Raw genomic sequence first — 14,933 nt, 5'->3', positions numbered from 1 at the left:
CCCCCCGCTCAGCATCACCCTGATAACTGTGCACCGCTGCCTGGGAAATCCGTGTCACAGTTAACTCAGACTCATGATGGTTAGATCACAGAGCTTAACCTGCACTCAGAGCACGTTGCCCTTACTTACCCTTAGCTATGGTAGTTAAGATACTTGGGATCCCTGCAATCAAAATATTTAATGTAATTAGTTGTCTGTCAGTAGATCAAATACAATCCATTTGCTGTCAGTGCAGAATTACTGGAAACGTACTGTACAGTACCCACTTAATGTCCTTCTTCAAGTGTGCCTGTGTTTTAAGGAACTTTCTAAAAGGAAAAGTTGGATAAAAAATTTGAAATTTGATCAAATGGACAATGGAGTTCTGGAGATTCTTTACATTATTTGCTCTATAGTTAATTGTAGTTAATTGCAAAGAACACTGTGTGTATAACAGTACAGTCAGAGTTCCAACTTCAAAAGCATTTTAAAATGTTATAGCTTCAGTGGCCATATGTACACACACTATTTGTGGGGAATTAACATTCCCACAATTGCAGTGAAAGTGACTGGAAATGTTGTTGCATAATATTGTGTCTTGAAGAATATAGCAAATACTCAGTAGCAATCTGGAATGCTTAATATAAATATTCTAAGGAAAAGGAAGAAAACCAGGGGGAAAGGCAACATATGAAAAACTCATATTCTGTACTTAGAAGTCGCCTGCAGTTGCATTAAGTTGACGTTGAAGGGGTTCATACTGTGAAAAATTTTTAATGCAAAAGAAATATTCTGTTGTCCAGTCATGTCAAGTGTCATGCATTGTTCCCTGAAGTTTGATCATCGAAGTCCCATGGGCAAACTTCTGCTATTCTGTTTTTACTAGCAGAACCCTGTTTTGAATATTCATCTTGTGTTTTTGCACAGGTATTTAAGTCTACTTCGTTATTTTCAGACATACCCTCAAAATCCCATGGGCAAATTTCAGCTTGCTTGCTCTTTTCTGCTCCCAGTTTGTTCACTGTGGCCTTTCTTTTATCTCCAATTGATGCACCTTGGCTGCTTTCAACTTCCCAGGGACAGACCTCTGCCATTTTTGAGCGGTTAACGGGTTTCTCTGTAGCTTTGCTGGAACTGCTCTTCTCTCTGGTCTTTGATTTACCTTTTTCATCATTCTTGTCTTTTGTCTTTTCCTTGTCTCTTTCCAATCCTATAACTTCTTTCATTTTTATGGAATATAACCCCTTCTTTTTTGAAGAATCCTTTGTTTTTGAAAAGGGAGTTACGTTAGAAGCCTTTTCCGAATGTGGAGACTCTGGAGCATCATAGTCCCAAGGGCAGACTTCTCTGGACAAAGGTTGTTGTACATTGCAGCTGGATTTCGAAGAGTCTGAAAGCAACTCCTTTACTTTGACACCGGTGGATGCTGAACTCTTATTCTGCCCTCCGTGTTTCATCTTGTGTGGCTCAGTAGGTTGTGCGTTGGTCCCATGGGATGGCAGCTCTTCAAAATCCCAAGGACAAATCTCAGCCTTCTGGCTGTTATTAGATTTCTCGTTTGTAAAATGAGGTGATAGAGACGGAATGTTTGCTTGTGTTGTCCCCTCTGTCGTTTCCTGACACTCTTCAACCTCCCAGGGGCATATTTCTGACTTATCAACTTTCTTCTCATTGGAATGTCTGCTGTTTGAAGGCAAATTGTCTGCAGTTTTCTGCTGTTGCTGCAGTTTTCCTTTGGTGCTTGATCCGTGAACTGAGGTGGTCTCCACAGGTGCAATGGACACATGTTTTTGGACTTTATTTTCAGATGGAGTAGTAGGAACATCTTGAACTTCCCAAGGGCATATTTCAGAAATGTCACACTGATCTTTTGATCCCGTCTTTCCTGGATCTGAGCATAAAGAGGGCTGACTGCCACCCCCTTGGTGTTTCATGATTCCAGGTTTGCCCGACTTTTTGTACTCCTCAGACTGATTACCCGTGTTTTTCTGGTTGCACTCGGATTTCTCACTCTCCCCTGATTGTGTCTTGCACCAGTCTTTTCCCTTATGTTGGCTTTTCTGATGTTTATTGCTTAACTCAATGCTATGAGTTTTGCCTGTGAGACCCAAGGTTTTCTCCTTGGCACTGGCAATAACACTGAGGGATTTCTGTAGCATGGATGTCCTGGGGTGGAGTGGTTTTTTATCAGCAGTCAAGTTGTGCGCACTAGCAGACTTACATACCAGAGGGACAGATTCCGCAGATTCAGCTTCTGCCCTGTCTGGGGTCTTTTTCACAAGCTTCTTGCTCATCAGGGCATCTAAAATGGAGTTTTCGGTATTGGAAGCTTCCATCTTTTCAGTGGCTGAACTGCTAGACTCTTCACTTTGATCCCTCACATGGTCGTAGCTGCTGTGGGACTTTTTAATAGAGAACATTTTGTGTTTTAAAGACTCCTCCTTGGGTTTGGAGCTGGCATGGCCAGGGTCAAAAGGATTTTTCCTCAAGGTGCAAATGCTGTTCCTCGCGCTTGTGTGATCCACAAGGTCCTTGTCCTCTTTACTGCATTGCCTGCTCACACTCTCGGGAATTTCTGTGATGCGCCTCATAATGGAACGCCCCAAACCTTTCTTAGAGCTTCGTTTTTTCTGCAGATGTGGGTTATTAGCAAGCATCTTCTTCCTCTTGTAGATCTCAAGCTGGGCGTACAGTTTCTTCAGTTCCTCCTGTGTGATTTGAAACACAAAAGGCAGGGAATAATTGTAGAACACGTTTTCCTCTTCATTGTTTCGAAAGAGAGCACAGTAACAAATACATACAGTATAACCAGTTTTGTTGTAAAGGCACACTTTCAATAGCACATAGAACATGCAGTAAACTAGTCAAACATGCATGGCGACAGCTTTAAATACAAGGTAGCATGCTCTTGACATAAATAACAGACAAAACTACTTCTGTCAATGACAGTTTGAATAATGAAACGGATCGTGTTTTATTGTTAGCGCTGAAAACAGCCTCTGTACACAAAGAGATTTTTGCTCTCCATAAAAGTAACCCAGTATTACACACAGTCACATCAATAGTTTGGCAGCTGCTTTTGGCAAAGTTTATTAGTAGGTCCTGTCTATCTGTTTTTGATCAACAAGTATTGCCAAAGCGGAGTTGTCCTTTTCGGTTTGGTATGAGAGACTTCTTCAGCGCTAACAAATAATAAAACCTCTGCTCACATTGGTACGTTTTTCCCAAAGACTGTCGCATGACCTTACACCACAGCCATTACTAGAACTGAGCTGGCCCGTTTCGTCTGGCGTCTGCAATAAAAAACCAAACTGGCATTGCTCAGTGTCTTTTAAATGATGGCCAACAGTCATGTAATTTCATAGCAAATGTGAGAGTTACAAAGCAAAGAATTGATTTACCAGAATGTCATCAGGATCCAAGCTGTGCTCACTCCAGGCAGATGTGATGCTGCTATTCAAATAGGAGCCAGACCGGCCTAAATCAAGTTCATCTTCGTATGCTTCTGTAGCAATGTCATCCCTTGGGTTGGTTCCCGCAAAAAGGAACTGCAAAATACCAACCGTAACACTAGTACTGGGAAATACAATGTACACAAGCATTGCCCTCTTCAGAGTTACTTTTTACATAAATCTTGACTTTTTTAATTAAGTAAAGTATCTAGATCAAAAGATAAGACATTTGTAAAAGTCAGGCTAAAATGGTTAAGGACAGTAAATACGTTTTTTATAGGTTCTATTACTCATTTCATCCAGTGTAGCTTTCTGTCTAGGGCGCAGCAGAATACCAATGAAAGCCAAGATAAAAAAAGGTGTTAAAGTGACAGTACCTTGGGAATAAGGAGAAGGCCGAGAGTCACGGTTACCGTCAAGTGTGCATGCGCAAAGAACAGCATGAGCATCCACTCTGGGTAAAGGTTAGGGGCCAAAGTGAACCTGGCAACACGAATAACAACACACAAACCGGTTCGTTTATAAAGCAGAAAAACACCAGAGCATCTGTTTAAACCTGCCTATAATTCTGCAGATTCCGTCTTAAGAAATTGTGTTGCGGCAGTAAACATTGCCAATAAGAGAGCTCAAACACGACCCAAAGTACATCTGTGAATTATACGCCACTGTAAAATATAAACCATGAAGGGAACTATACGTTAACAAGCGGGATACTTATAGTACTTAACTCAGGGAAGTTTTTGTTCAGTTTAATATCCGAGAAATGCTTTCATTCATGTAAGCAAACAAAATTAGCAAAACGTGAACTACCTGTACATGTCAATGATCCTTGTTTTTTAAAGTAAGGAAATTGGTGTCTCTGTCATGATTAGATAAGAAATGCCAATATCATTCCAGCCATTTTCTAATCCCTTTATCCAGTCTTGGGTCACGGAGGAGCCGGAACCTATCCCAGCAAGCAAAGGGCACAAGGCAGCATACAGCCTGGAACGCCACTTCATTTCAGGGCACAAACAGACACAAGTTTTCCAAGTAGCCACCTAACCTACCAAGTATGTCTTTGGACTGTGGGAGGAAACAGAGCAAATGGAGCAAGAACATACTGTACAAACACCTCACACCCCAGGAATCAAACCCAGGGCCCCAGCAATGCCAGTTAGCCACTGTGTCACCCGCCAATCAATATGGAATCAAAAATTGCAATCACAACTATAAGAATGTACAGCAACCCCACAAAAAGCCTTAAGGCTACAAAACAATATCTGCAAAATATATAAAGGAATGTATTAGGTGGTAAGTTACTGTAAACTTTTTCAGGCTTAAATAATTTAATTTCACTGACATATATATGCATTATTTTTTTACTTTAAGGTAGCCTTAAAAGTCTGTATAAGCTAACAAATGTTAAATTTGAAAAACTAATTTAAAAAATCTTCAGGTTTTGTTGACAAGAATTGTAGATGTACAGTACATAAAACATAAGTACTTTAAAAAAGAAAAATGCAATATTATTTTATTCCTTTTTGAATGATATATCTGTATAAGTACAGTATATTCAAATTATTTTTCTATTTAGTTTATTTAAAAAAATATATCAAACATAGCACATGATAGCACATCTCCTTTAGGAAAAGCATCGCTTTGCTTCATGTCTGTCTACGGACCAATCCATTTGATTTATTTTTTAAATGTATCTATGGTGTAGATCTTTCAGGAACAGCATATTTTATTGTATTAATAATGTAAATATATTATTTGTATTTTCCAAAATCAGAAAAAAGTAGGAAATAATTAAAAAATAAGTACTTTAATTAACCAAAGATGCATTACATACTACAATAAGAAGCGTACAGTGTCTAAAAAGGATTATGAATGGTATTAAAATTATTTTGAATTAGTCTTATTCTAATTTTGTTATAGTTGCTTCCAAGCCAAGTTTGGATGAATAATACAATTCTTATTTGTTTCTGAGTTTTTAAAAAAACTTCGATATCTTCAGTTCAAAGTTCATCAAAGCTTTTGTTTGAAGTTAGCTAGGCTCTGTTGAACCTGTATACCGATATTACAGAGATGGTTACAAATATTGTAAACAATATCTTACTTGTCTTATTTTAATTATTTTAATGTCTTGCTTTAATTGTGACATTAATTGTGACATTCAATTTGAAGACGCCTGTACAAACATTAAAATATCATGCTAACAACTTGTTCTCAGTGCTATTAATGTTAGAAAGAGCCCAGAAATAATTAATTGCGTAGCAGCAATAAGCATTAAAGAAGTAAAAGAGAAAATTCTGCCCTGTCTGAGGGAATTTTACTAAGCCATAACTCAAACAAAAGGTAAGCCTTTTGACTGATGAATCTAGACAATTCAAAATAATTAAAGATCACAGGCTGTTTTGAATAAATGTTTTGCAGTCCTGCTACAGAAATCTACTTATTTGGTGAGCAATGACTTTACTTTTGTTGCTTAATCACAAAATGACCTTCACTCCTTGGTTAACTTAATAACAACTGCAATGCTCAACACTGCAACTTCAGTAAAAAGAAGAAGGAAGTTCTACAGAAACAATGAGGGTGGGCAGTAGCCTGAATTTTAAAGTATCTGTTAAATTAGTAGCTTCAGAAATTTTCATGTTTTACTGGCTTTTTTCCAAAATATTTATGCAGTGCATTTATACAATAGAATCTATACTGTACTTCTAATTCTGGGGAAAAAAACATTTACTCAATGGTTTCGTGCATCATTAATCCTTATTTGCGAGGACAAGATCAGCTGCGTCCTTCAATATTAATCGTATGTGTTCTTTGCTGGGATGAAATTGATTACAAGGATCATAAACCCCTGCATAAGTGGAGCGGTGGCTCTGTGGCTAAGGATCTGTACCTGTGGCTGGAAGGTTGCCGGTTCAAATCCCGCAGCTGGCAGAGGAATCCTACTCTGTTGGGCCCCTAAACAAGGCCCTTAACCCCAACTGCTCTAGGGGCAACTCTCTCCCTGTCTGTGTCTCATGGACATGGAGAGCAAGCTGGGGTGTGCAAAAAGATGAATTCCTAATGTAAGGAATTGTACAGGGCTAATAAAGTGATGTTAATAAGACGTATAATGTGTAGATGTATAGTGACAATTTCACATACTGTACAAATTCCCATGCTCCTGCTCCACTTCAAAACCTTTCAGTTTTCTTCACTGTTTTGGTTTTTATTTTCAAGCATCTACTGTATAAATCCAAAACACTACACTCAAGATCTATCTTTCTTCTGCCCTGCATTGTGGGTGCTATACAGAAAGTGATGCCAGTCAGTCAGTAGTGACTCTTCTCAAAACGTGGTTCTGAAGGTGGACATATTTGTTTTTAAACACAACAGTTTTCAGAATTGGCTCAATATATGACATCGAACAACTACTTCAATGATAGTGATAGTGAGGTTGGTGTTGCAATAAACCCTTGAGTATTTTGAGGCACAAATGGCTTTTCTCTATTTACATGTAAATAACCCGATTTTGGCCTGTTCTGCGTTTCACAATTAGCTTATTGTGCAATATGTCCCATTAACGTTTCTTCCCGAAATTTCCTTCAGATGAAACATGATTGTGGTCTACCATTCTGTGATTTCAGAGTGTGAACCTCTCACTGTTGTAAAATAAGACAGCAATACTGTAGGTTTGTTGCCCTGCAGTGCACTGATGTCCAGTTCTAGAGGAGAGCTAAGGCACAGCTTTAGGCCTTCTGCTAAAGCATGCTGTGACCTTCACCCCGATGAGCAGTGTTCTGGTAACAGATGGACAGGTACAGTATGTATGTTGTTTTTGTACTCAGCTTGTCGTGAAAGAAACTGTATGATATGAAGCTGCAAATTCATTATAACAGCTCAGATGTATATTATAGTTTATTCTCCTTTAAAAAAGAAGGTAAATTCAGTGTGTAGATACAGGTAAAATGACTAAACAAGCTACTCTGTTTTTGGATTATCACTTATGTTTTGCTATAGTTAACAGTTAAATACATCAAGAGCTATAACCTTCAGTTCTTGATTTACATTCTATTGAATTTTGAGGATGAAACATGCTTTTTGTGGAAAGACTAATGCATCACTTAATGATCAAATCTACTGTATCTCCTTCTATCGAAGATATTAAGCTAAGAGATAATAAGACAAAGGGAACGTTGACCTCCTCAAAATCGAATAGTGAAAGCAAGCAGTGAAATTGACTGTTTATGGAGAAAAGCAATGAGCTGAGCAGGGTAACATATACAATTGTGTGATATTTCATTTATGCTTTTAGTTCGGTTCCTGGCAATACCTTCTTTTATGTGCGCAATCAGATATTGCAGTACTGCACTGACCAGGCTGTGTACACAGCTCCCTGATTGTGCAATCGTTATCTCCCTTTTCCATTTAGTTTTATTGTCTTGCTAGTTTCACAATCATTGTGTTGTTTTGTGACTCGCGATTATTGTCTCTGCTTAATGGGGGTGTTTAGCCACAGCATTAAAACTTTTTTTCATAAAAATACCCTTGAAAAGATTCCTGGGAGCACTATGTTCAGTAATGACGCACATTTCTGTGTTTGTTGGACTGCTGTCTGCATACAGTACAGTAGATTGCAATGGATAAGGTGAAGCTTATGTATTTTCCCTCAAAGGTTTCTAATACGCTGCTTTGAAAAGGAGAAGGATTAACATAGAATGGCACAGTCAATATAACATGAGCCACTGTGAATCATGTTGAACATTTAAGTAAATTTTTTGGTATGAGGGGCTGATACATTATGTTTTCTATTATCTATTAATTACTAGCTGTTTTAGTCTAATAATTACAAGCTGATTGGGTGAGATTGGGCCTTGACTTGAAGTGTAAGTACACTGTAATTTTCTAAGACGTCTTTGCTCCTAGAAAAATAAGCTCTTGAAAAATCTAGATGAAATAAACTGGATCCTTAAGTTAAGCAGTATCTGAATAAAATATCTAAGTTTACAGACTCAAAATTATGAGTAAACACTTAAATTATCATTAACTTCTTTGTGTAAAAGATACAGGTATATACTGTAGGTAAATATTGTTCATGCCCATACCCCGACTTCTTTCAAGAAATAACTGTATGAGATCATTGAATCGTTTTGCTGCTAACTGCCAAACAAGCTGGAGGAGATGATTAGCCTGTTGTCACTTGTAACCTTTCTTAGGTTCTTCTGATGAACACAAGCGGTATACAGATATATCAGGGCTTGTTGTACTTATTTGTAATCGCCACTAAATAGACTCCTTGATATAATGCACACCCATGTAAAGAATCTCAGACTATTTACTGTATGTTTCGTGTTATCGTTAAAGTAAAGTTGAGTTGGGAACAATTTAAAATCGCAGAGCTGTTGAAGTATGGATGCAGGAGTCAAACCTATGTGGTGAGTAACCTCCCCATAACCAGTTTCCAGTTTCTGCCAGGAAATGGGTTTCTGCAGGTTTAATGAACAACAATCTGTGCAAGAACTGACCTTGTGACTTTTTCACCACCTTTGACATCAGCCACAGATTTCCACTGCTGAGTGCTGGGGGGGCCCATTTTAATTACAGTACATAGTCTCATTGTAAAAGAGGAAGAGGAGTCTGAAAAACTGGAAATCATGCCTCAGTTTTCAGCACCCTTACTGAAACAAGTCTAAATTCATGGTTTATTTTAATACAGATACCAGATAAAATGGAAGCCAAATTGCCTTTCACCAAAACATGAATGATTGTATATACTGTATATATTTGATACGAACGATCTGTATACAGTATGTGCACTCAACTGAATTAGTCATTTATTTGCAGAGCAATTAAGGCATCCAAGCTAGTGTTGTTCCCGTGAGGCTGAGATAACTGAGGCTGCATGGTAGTGAAAGTTCTGGGGAGCTGTGTTAGCATGCTAACGGAGCGCATGACTGTAAGCATACATTGCTGATTCATCCTCTTCAAAACTCTCCAGGAATACCTGCAGCTTCCAGAATCCCTGTTACACTTAGTTCTGTTTCTGTTTCATTGCTTAAAGTCTTGTCCATTTACACTGATTAATAAAGGCAGAGCAGAAGCACAGTAATACTCCTGGGGAGTTTGTAACAGATTGAATCCAGAACATTCTCTGTAAGCTCTGACCTCCCATTTGGCATGCTCAAGATAAAAAACAGAAATCTGCAGATTTTTTTAAAGTATACATAGCGGGGGGGAAAAAAAAAGTTGTGCAGCAAAAAATGGATCTATTTTTCTACTTTACGAAACAAAAAGAAATAGCTATGTATACACCAAGAGGTTTCGTGTTTTTGGCTCAGTTCATTGGTAAAAAAATGTCTGCAGATAGCTTACCTAATGATATGGAATATTGCAGAGATAATGAGTTCATTATGGACTGCAACAGCCATATAGCGTGGCTCATGAAATGCTGAAGGCACAGTCCGCACAGCATAGCAGAGATACACTCCCCACAAGAGGAAAATCAATTCAGCTGTTTCGGGAAACACAAACAGAAAATGGGTTGGCAACCAGTCTACAGTGAAATATATATATCTAATAGATCACTTTTAATGCAAGGAATTACTAAAAAACAAATCTGATTTCATACAACATAAAAAATCTAACAGAAATTCTAAGCATTATAAAGTGACAAGCAAATGTATATTAATATATTATAAGTGCTATGAAATGTATTTACACTTATTCCCTGGCCACTGAATGACTGAGTATAATAATAAAAATAAGAAGAAGAAGAAGAAGAAGAAGAAGAAGAATACATTAAGTAAAACACACGTTAAACTAAGAGCAATCATTTGGTACAAGTGTTCCATTGTATATCTGTAGATTCATTACTGCAAGTTATATATTTATACAGTCTTGCAACCATCTTAAAACATTTTCCATATAGGAAGATATCGCTTCCTGTTATCTCTATTCCTGCATATTTTCAAAGATCTTGCATTATAATTGCTGATTAGACAACTTAGGAAGTAAACTGAAGGTGAATATAATATTATCCCTTAAAAAGGCATCTGCATTACCTTGGCATATGCATTTCTTCCAGAGTATCATTTTGCTAATATTTTAGAAGGGACACAGTTGAATAGGTCTGATGCGACAGATGTTGTTCTCCCTGTTTAGGTTAATTCCTCCAACCTCCTGGTGGTTTAATGGGTTTCTGGGAAAACTGGCATTGGTGTGAAAGTGTGAGTGTCTGTGTGTACAGTATGTGTGTGTGGGTATGGGTATATCCTGCCCAGATCCTGTTGCCTGCTGGGATAGGCGCCGCTCCCCAGCGACTCTGTATTGGATAAAGTGGTAAGAAAATGGATGAATGGATGGATAAACTTTTCTATAGTGTTTTTAAAGAAAAGTTAACTGAATGCTCAAAGTGTCAAGTATTTCTTATTTATTGCTTTTCATTGCAACCAAGAGGTGTATGTCAGCCATGCTGTAGTTTATTATAACTGCCTGTAAGCATTCTGTTAACATATTAATGATGTGACAAACAGTTATAAAAATCCCAGGCAGGGTAAGGATGGAATTAGGGGAACATTTCAGGTTATAATCAGGATTAGGGTTTTATTACACACGTTCAATGAATCTGAAATATTGATTATTAATTAATCAAGACCTTGTATACATGTATATTCTATAAAGCATTCTACAAATGCCATTCATAACACCTAACCTAAAGTATTTCGTATAATTTTCTAAAATATTTCTTTACCTAAAGTGCCTTCTCACATGAAGATTTTTGGTCACATATGAGAAAAGAAAAAAACTGAGTACATTAAATATTGCTTATACAGGAAATGGGTTTTGTGGGATAACCAAAGTGTCCTGTTTCACTTTCAGTGTATTCTTATGAGACACGGCCACTCTGTAAGATTGTTAGTGTGGGACTCGCATGTCCTGTGAGTTTAGTTTTTCAAGTTTGACCGAAACAAAAACAGAATGTCTGAGCGTGGCTGGCCAGGAGCTCCATGCATCACTGTCATCAGTGCCTGCCAGGATGTTGTGACTACAGACTCTGAGATCTAAGATCAGACTTTGAAATGCATTCTGTTTATTATATATAAACAGAATTGATAATACTGTATGTATACAGTAATATTGATATGTGCTTGGGCCAGTTTTACATGCGAAGAGTGAGCGGCAAAATATTTCTATATATATTGTATGTGTACGACAGGATGGAAAAGACTACTTTAAAGCATTGCCTGCTCTGGGTCTTATTAATTTTCTATAACTCTTTTATATCAGTTTTGCTGAAACTATGCAATTCAGTAATTTCCTTATATACAGAAATATACATATACTATACAAATGTACGTGGTTGTTGCAAGATAGTTGGCCACTTCAAATAAATGAATTGTGAGAACCGTGGTCCACAGAGCACAGACAGTACATACTGTACAGATGGCACACATTCCCAAGGATAGTGACAGTACACATCATGTCACACTAATATCATCTGTGTGCACCAGGGGGCACTAACACCACTACTGTACACCACAAGGTACTAATAACATCAGTGTCCACCAGAGGACACAAACAGTGAACCTAGTGCACAAAATCACCAAAATGGAAAACATTGCTAAAAAAAAGACCACAGGGCCTGATATCACCAGCACATCTTCCAGCATTCTGACATCTGTAGAAGACATTGCTGAACACTTGCTCTTCACAAACAGGAATTGCTCTAGTGCCGTGTTATTTCAGAAGCAATAATTAATGCACTAGAGGCACTGAAGTTAGATACATGGAGTACCACCATATAGTATTCCGTTTTTTTTCATACTGTCATACAGGATGACAGCCTCCAAAACAATTACAGAGATCTGGCAAAATCCTGCAAACAAAATCAACAGTGGGGCCTAATACCATTCTGCTGTATGAAATGCACAGAATTTGAAGGAGTAGTCTTTATTATGACCTACAGTATTTCAGGCTACTAAACTTCTCATTACAGTGTGTGACACTCTCACCATCAGATTAAACCAGGGTCATTCCAGTGAAATCAGGCACTTTGATTTTCATTTTTCTTTGAAGTCTGCGTTACACACATGCTGTGTAAGAGCAGGATATGTACACTGTAATCTTGCAACACAAATGTCACATTTCAGCCCTGCTCTTCCCGGTACTGTACTGTAGCTCTCTTCCTGGGATAACAGGTCTAATCCTATATGTGCTCACAATTGTTGCTTTTAAATTGTGCTCATCAGGGTCAGTGTTTTCTTGTTCCAAGCTAGAAAGAAAGAATTCAACCGTAGTGATTTTTTATTAATTATAAAAAAAACATCCATACTGTAGATGCCTGGCAGAATAATTAATGCATGGCTGCAAAATAAAGTTTATTTGACTTTATTTACCTAAACAATAATATTTGTTCCCTCCAAATCTAGTCAGCCTGTATTACTGTACATTCCAAATTCTTCTTCTCACAGCTGCAAGTTAGGTACGTCTCCAGGGGAGAAGGAAATGGAAACAATAAACCTGGGACTAGTGCAATGGGAGTAAATATTGGGAATGCTGCTGCTCCCCTGTAGCCACCTGCTCAGACAAATATAAGAACACATAGGCAGGTCTGACACTTATATAGCACTCTGGACACTCAAACCACTTTAAAGGTAATGGGGACTCCCCTCCACCACCCCCAGTGTGCAGCCCCACCTGGATGATGCTCCAGTCTGCTCACACACACCAGCTCTCAGTGGGGAGGAGAGCAGAGTGATGAAGCCAGTTCAGAGAGGGCGATTATTAGGAGGGCATGACTGGTAAGGGCCAATGGGAAATTTTGGGTAATCCCAGGGTAACACCCCTACTCTTTTTGAGAAACACCCTGGGATTTGTAGTAACCACAGAGAGTCAGGACCAGGGTTTTACATCTCATTCGGCGTCTTTTTTACAGTATACTGTCTCCTTCACTGTACTGGAGCATGAGGACCCACACAGACCGCAGAGTGAGTGCCCCCTGCTGGCCCCACTAACACCTCTTCCAGCAGCAGCCTTAGCTTTCCCAGGAGTCTCCCCTCCAGGTACTGACCAGGCTCCCTCCTGCTGAGCTCCAGGGGGCTGCATGCTGCAGGCTGATATAGCTGCTTGTAAGTTTAAAGATTGTTATATTAAATACTAAATATTGTTAAATATGTTTATATATTAAATACTAAATACATTAAAATATTTAGTTAAAAGAGTAGGACTAGAAATCAAGGGATGTTATGTTGAAATTGTACAACGCACTAGTCAGGCCTACTTTTGAATATTGTGTTCAGTTTTGGTCACCACGTTACATAAAAGACATGGCTGCTTTGGAAATAAATCCTGTATATTTCTGGGGCTTAAAGTAACAGTCTACACTGAGAGGTTAAACGAACAGGAACTATAGTCTTGAACAGAGACTAAGAGGGGGACTGATACAAGTATTCACAAGATTCAAGGACAGGTGAGAGTATGTAGCAAGCTACCCAGGCTTGTCGTTGAAGGGGATACTTGATACCTTCTTTTAAGAAACTACTGGAGGAGATCAGTAACTATTAACTACCAATTGAGCTAGATGAGTCAAAAGGCCTATTTCCAACTGTCCTTCTGTTCTTATTTTCATGGCTTTGCTATTTAGTGTGAGACATACTATAAATCAGTTTAACATATAGACTGATCAGGCGTGTTATGCATTAAGTGACCTGCAACTACTGTACATTCCAAATTCAGTCTGAAAGTCCCTCTCTACGGAAACATCTGTCACAATAAAACAGTACCCCCCACCTCCTTAATGTGAGAAAGCATACAGATTTTATATGTACAATAGTTAAATGTACAATACATGAATTGAGGTTTGGGTAGTGAAGTGCTGTATCTGTACTACACTCGGATGCTTATCATCAGCTAGGCTGCAGACCATAACTAGACATACTGTACAATGGATGCTTAGTTCTATTATCATTATTTCCCTAGAAATTTTAATAGAGAAAATATACTCAACAATGCAATTTTATTTAGAAAAAAAACACAAAATAAGACTCCTTATCAAGATAGGAAATAACCCCCTATTCGGATAGTAATCTCAAGACACGTATTTCTCAATCATTGCATATAATTACAGTCTGACTCTCTACATACTGAACAACTACACTGACACATTCTTCTTCTGTTGTCATCTTTCTCACCAGCCCTGATCACGGTGCACCTAAAACTGTTTGCTTGTCTCAACAGATTCTGCTGCTTCTTCTTGAGGTTTCTCATATCCCTCTCCTGTTCTGCGTGTCAAGACTAATTGTGCAGCTGTTTCTGTAAACAAGCAGCCGTGCCTATTTAGACGCACGCTTAATTCTTGCAATGAAACGGCTGGAATGTTATCGTGCTTTATTTTGTTCGAGACCCGAAACGCTCAGTTCCCAGGCCGTCAGTAGAAGCAGTTTCTGTAATAACAGGTTTTTCCATCACCTCCCAAAACAAAATATAATTCACTATAATATAGAATATTACATGACAGTATTACTTGTGAAT

The 14,933-nt window shown here is 38.3% G+C and overlaps 1 protein-coding gene across 1 annotated transcript in view; it reads right to left on the bottom strand.

Moving 5' to 3' along the window:
• Positions 1–794: 794 nt before the first annotated feature.
• gpr158a (G protein-coupled receptor 158a) overlaps positions 795–14,933 on the bottom strand; it is a 119,360-nt gene continuing 105,221 nt past the window's right edge. The window contains exons 8-12 of the mRNA XM_088918693.1: positions 9,777–9,915; positions 3,809–3,914; positions 3,381–3,527; positions 3,189–3,272; positions 795–2,687 (exon numbers count right to left, since the gene is read on the bottom strand). Coding sequence (XP_088774819.1) covers positions 795–2,687; positions 3,189–3,272; positions 3,381–3,527; positions 3,809–3,914; positions 9,777–9,915 — 2,369 coding nt within the window. The remainder of the gene's footprint in view (positions 2,688–3,188; positions 3,273–3,380; positions 3,528–3,808; positions 3,915–9,776; positions 9,916–14,933) is intronic.

The sequence above is a fragment of the Atractosteus spatula genome, chromosome 6 (assembly GCF_055471065.1).
Source record: "Atractosteus spatula isolate fAtrSpa1 chromosome 6, fAtrSpa1.hap1, whole genome shotgun sequence".
Lineage (NCBI taxonomy): Eukaryota > Metazoa > Chordata > Actinopteri > Semionotiformes > Lepisosteidae > Atractosteus > Atractosteus spatula.
Note: the sequence above shows the minus strand (reverse complement) of the source record. Positions and strands in the feature narration are given on the sequence as shown.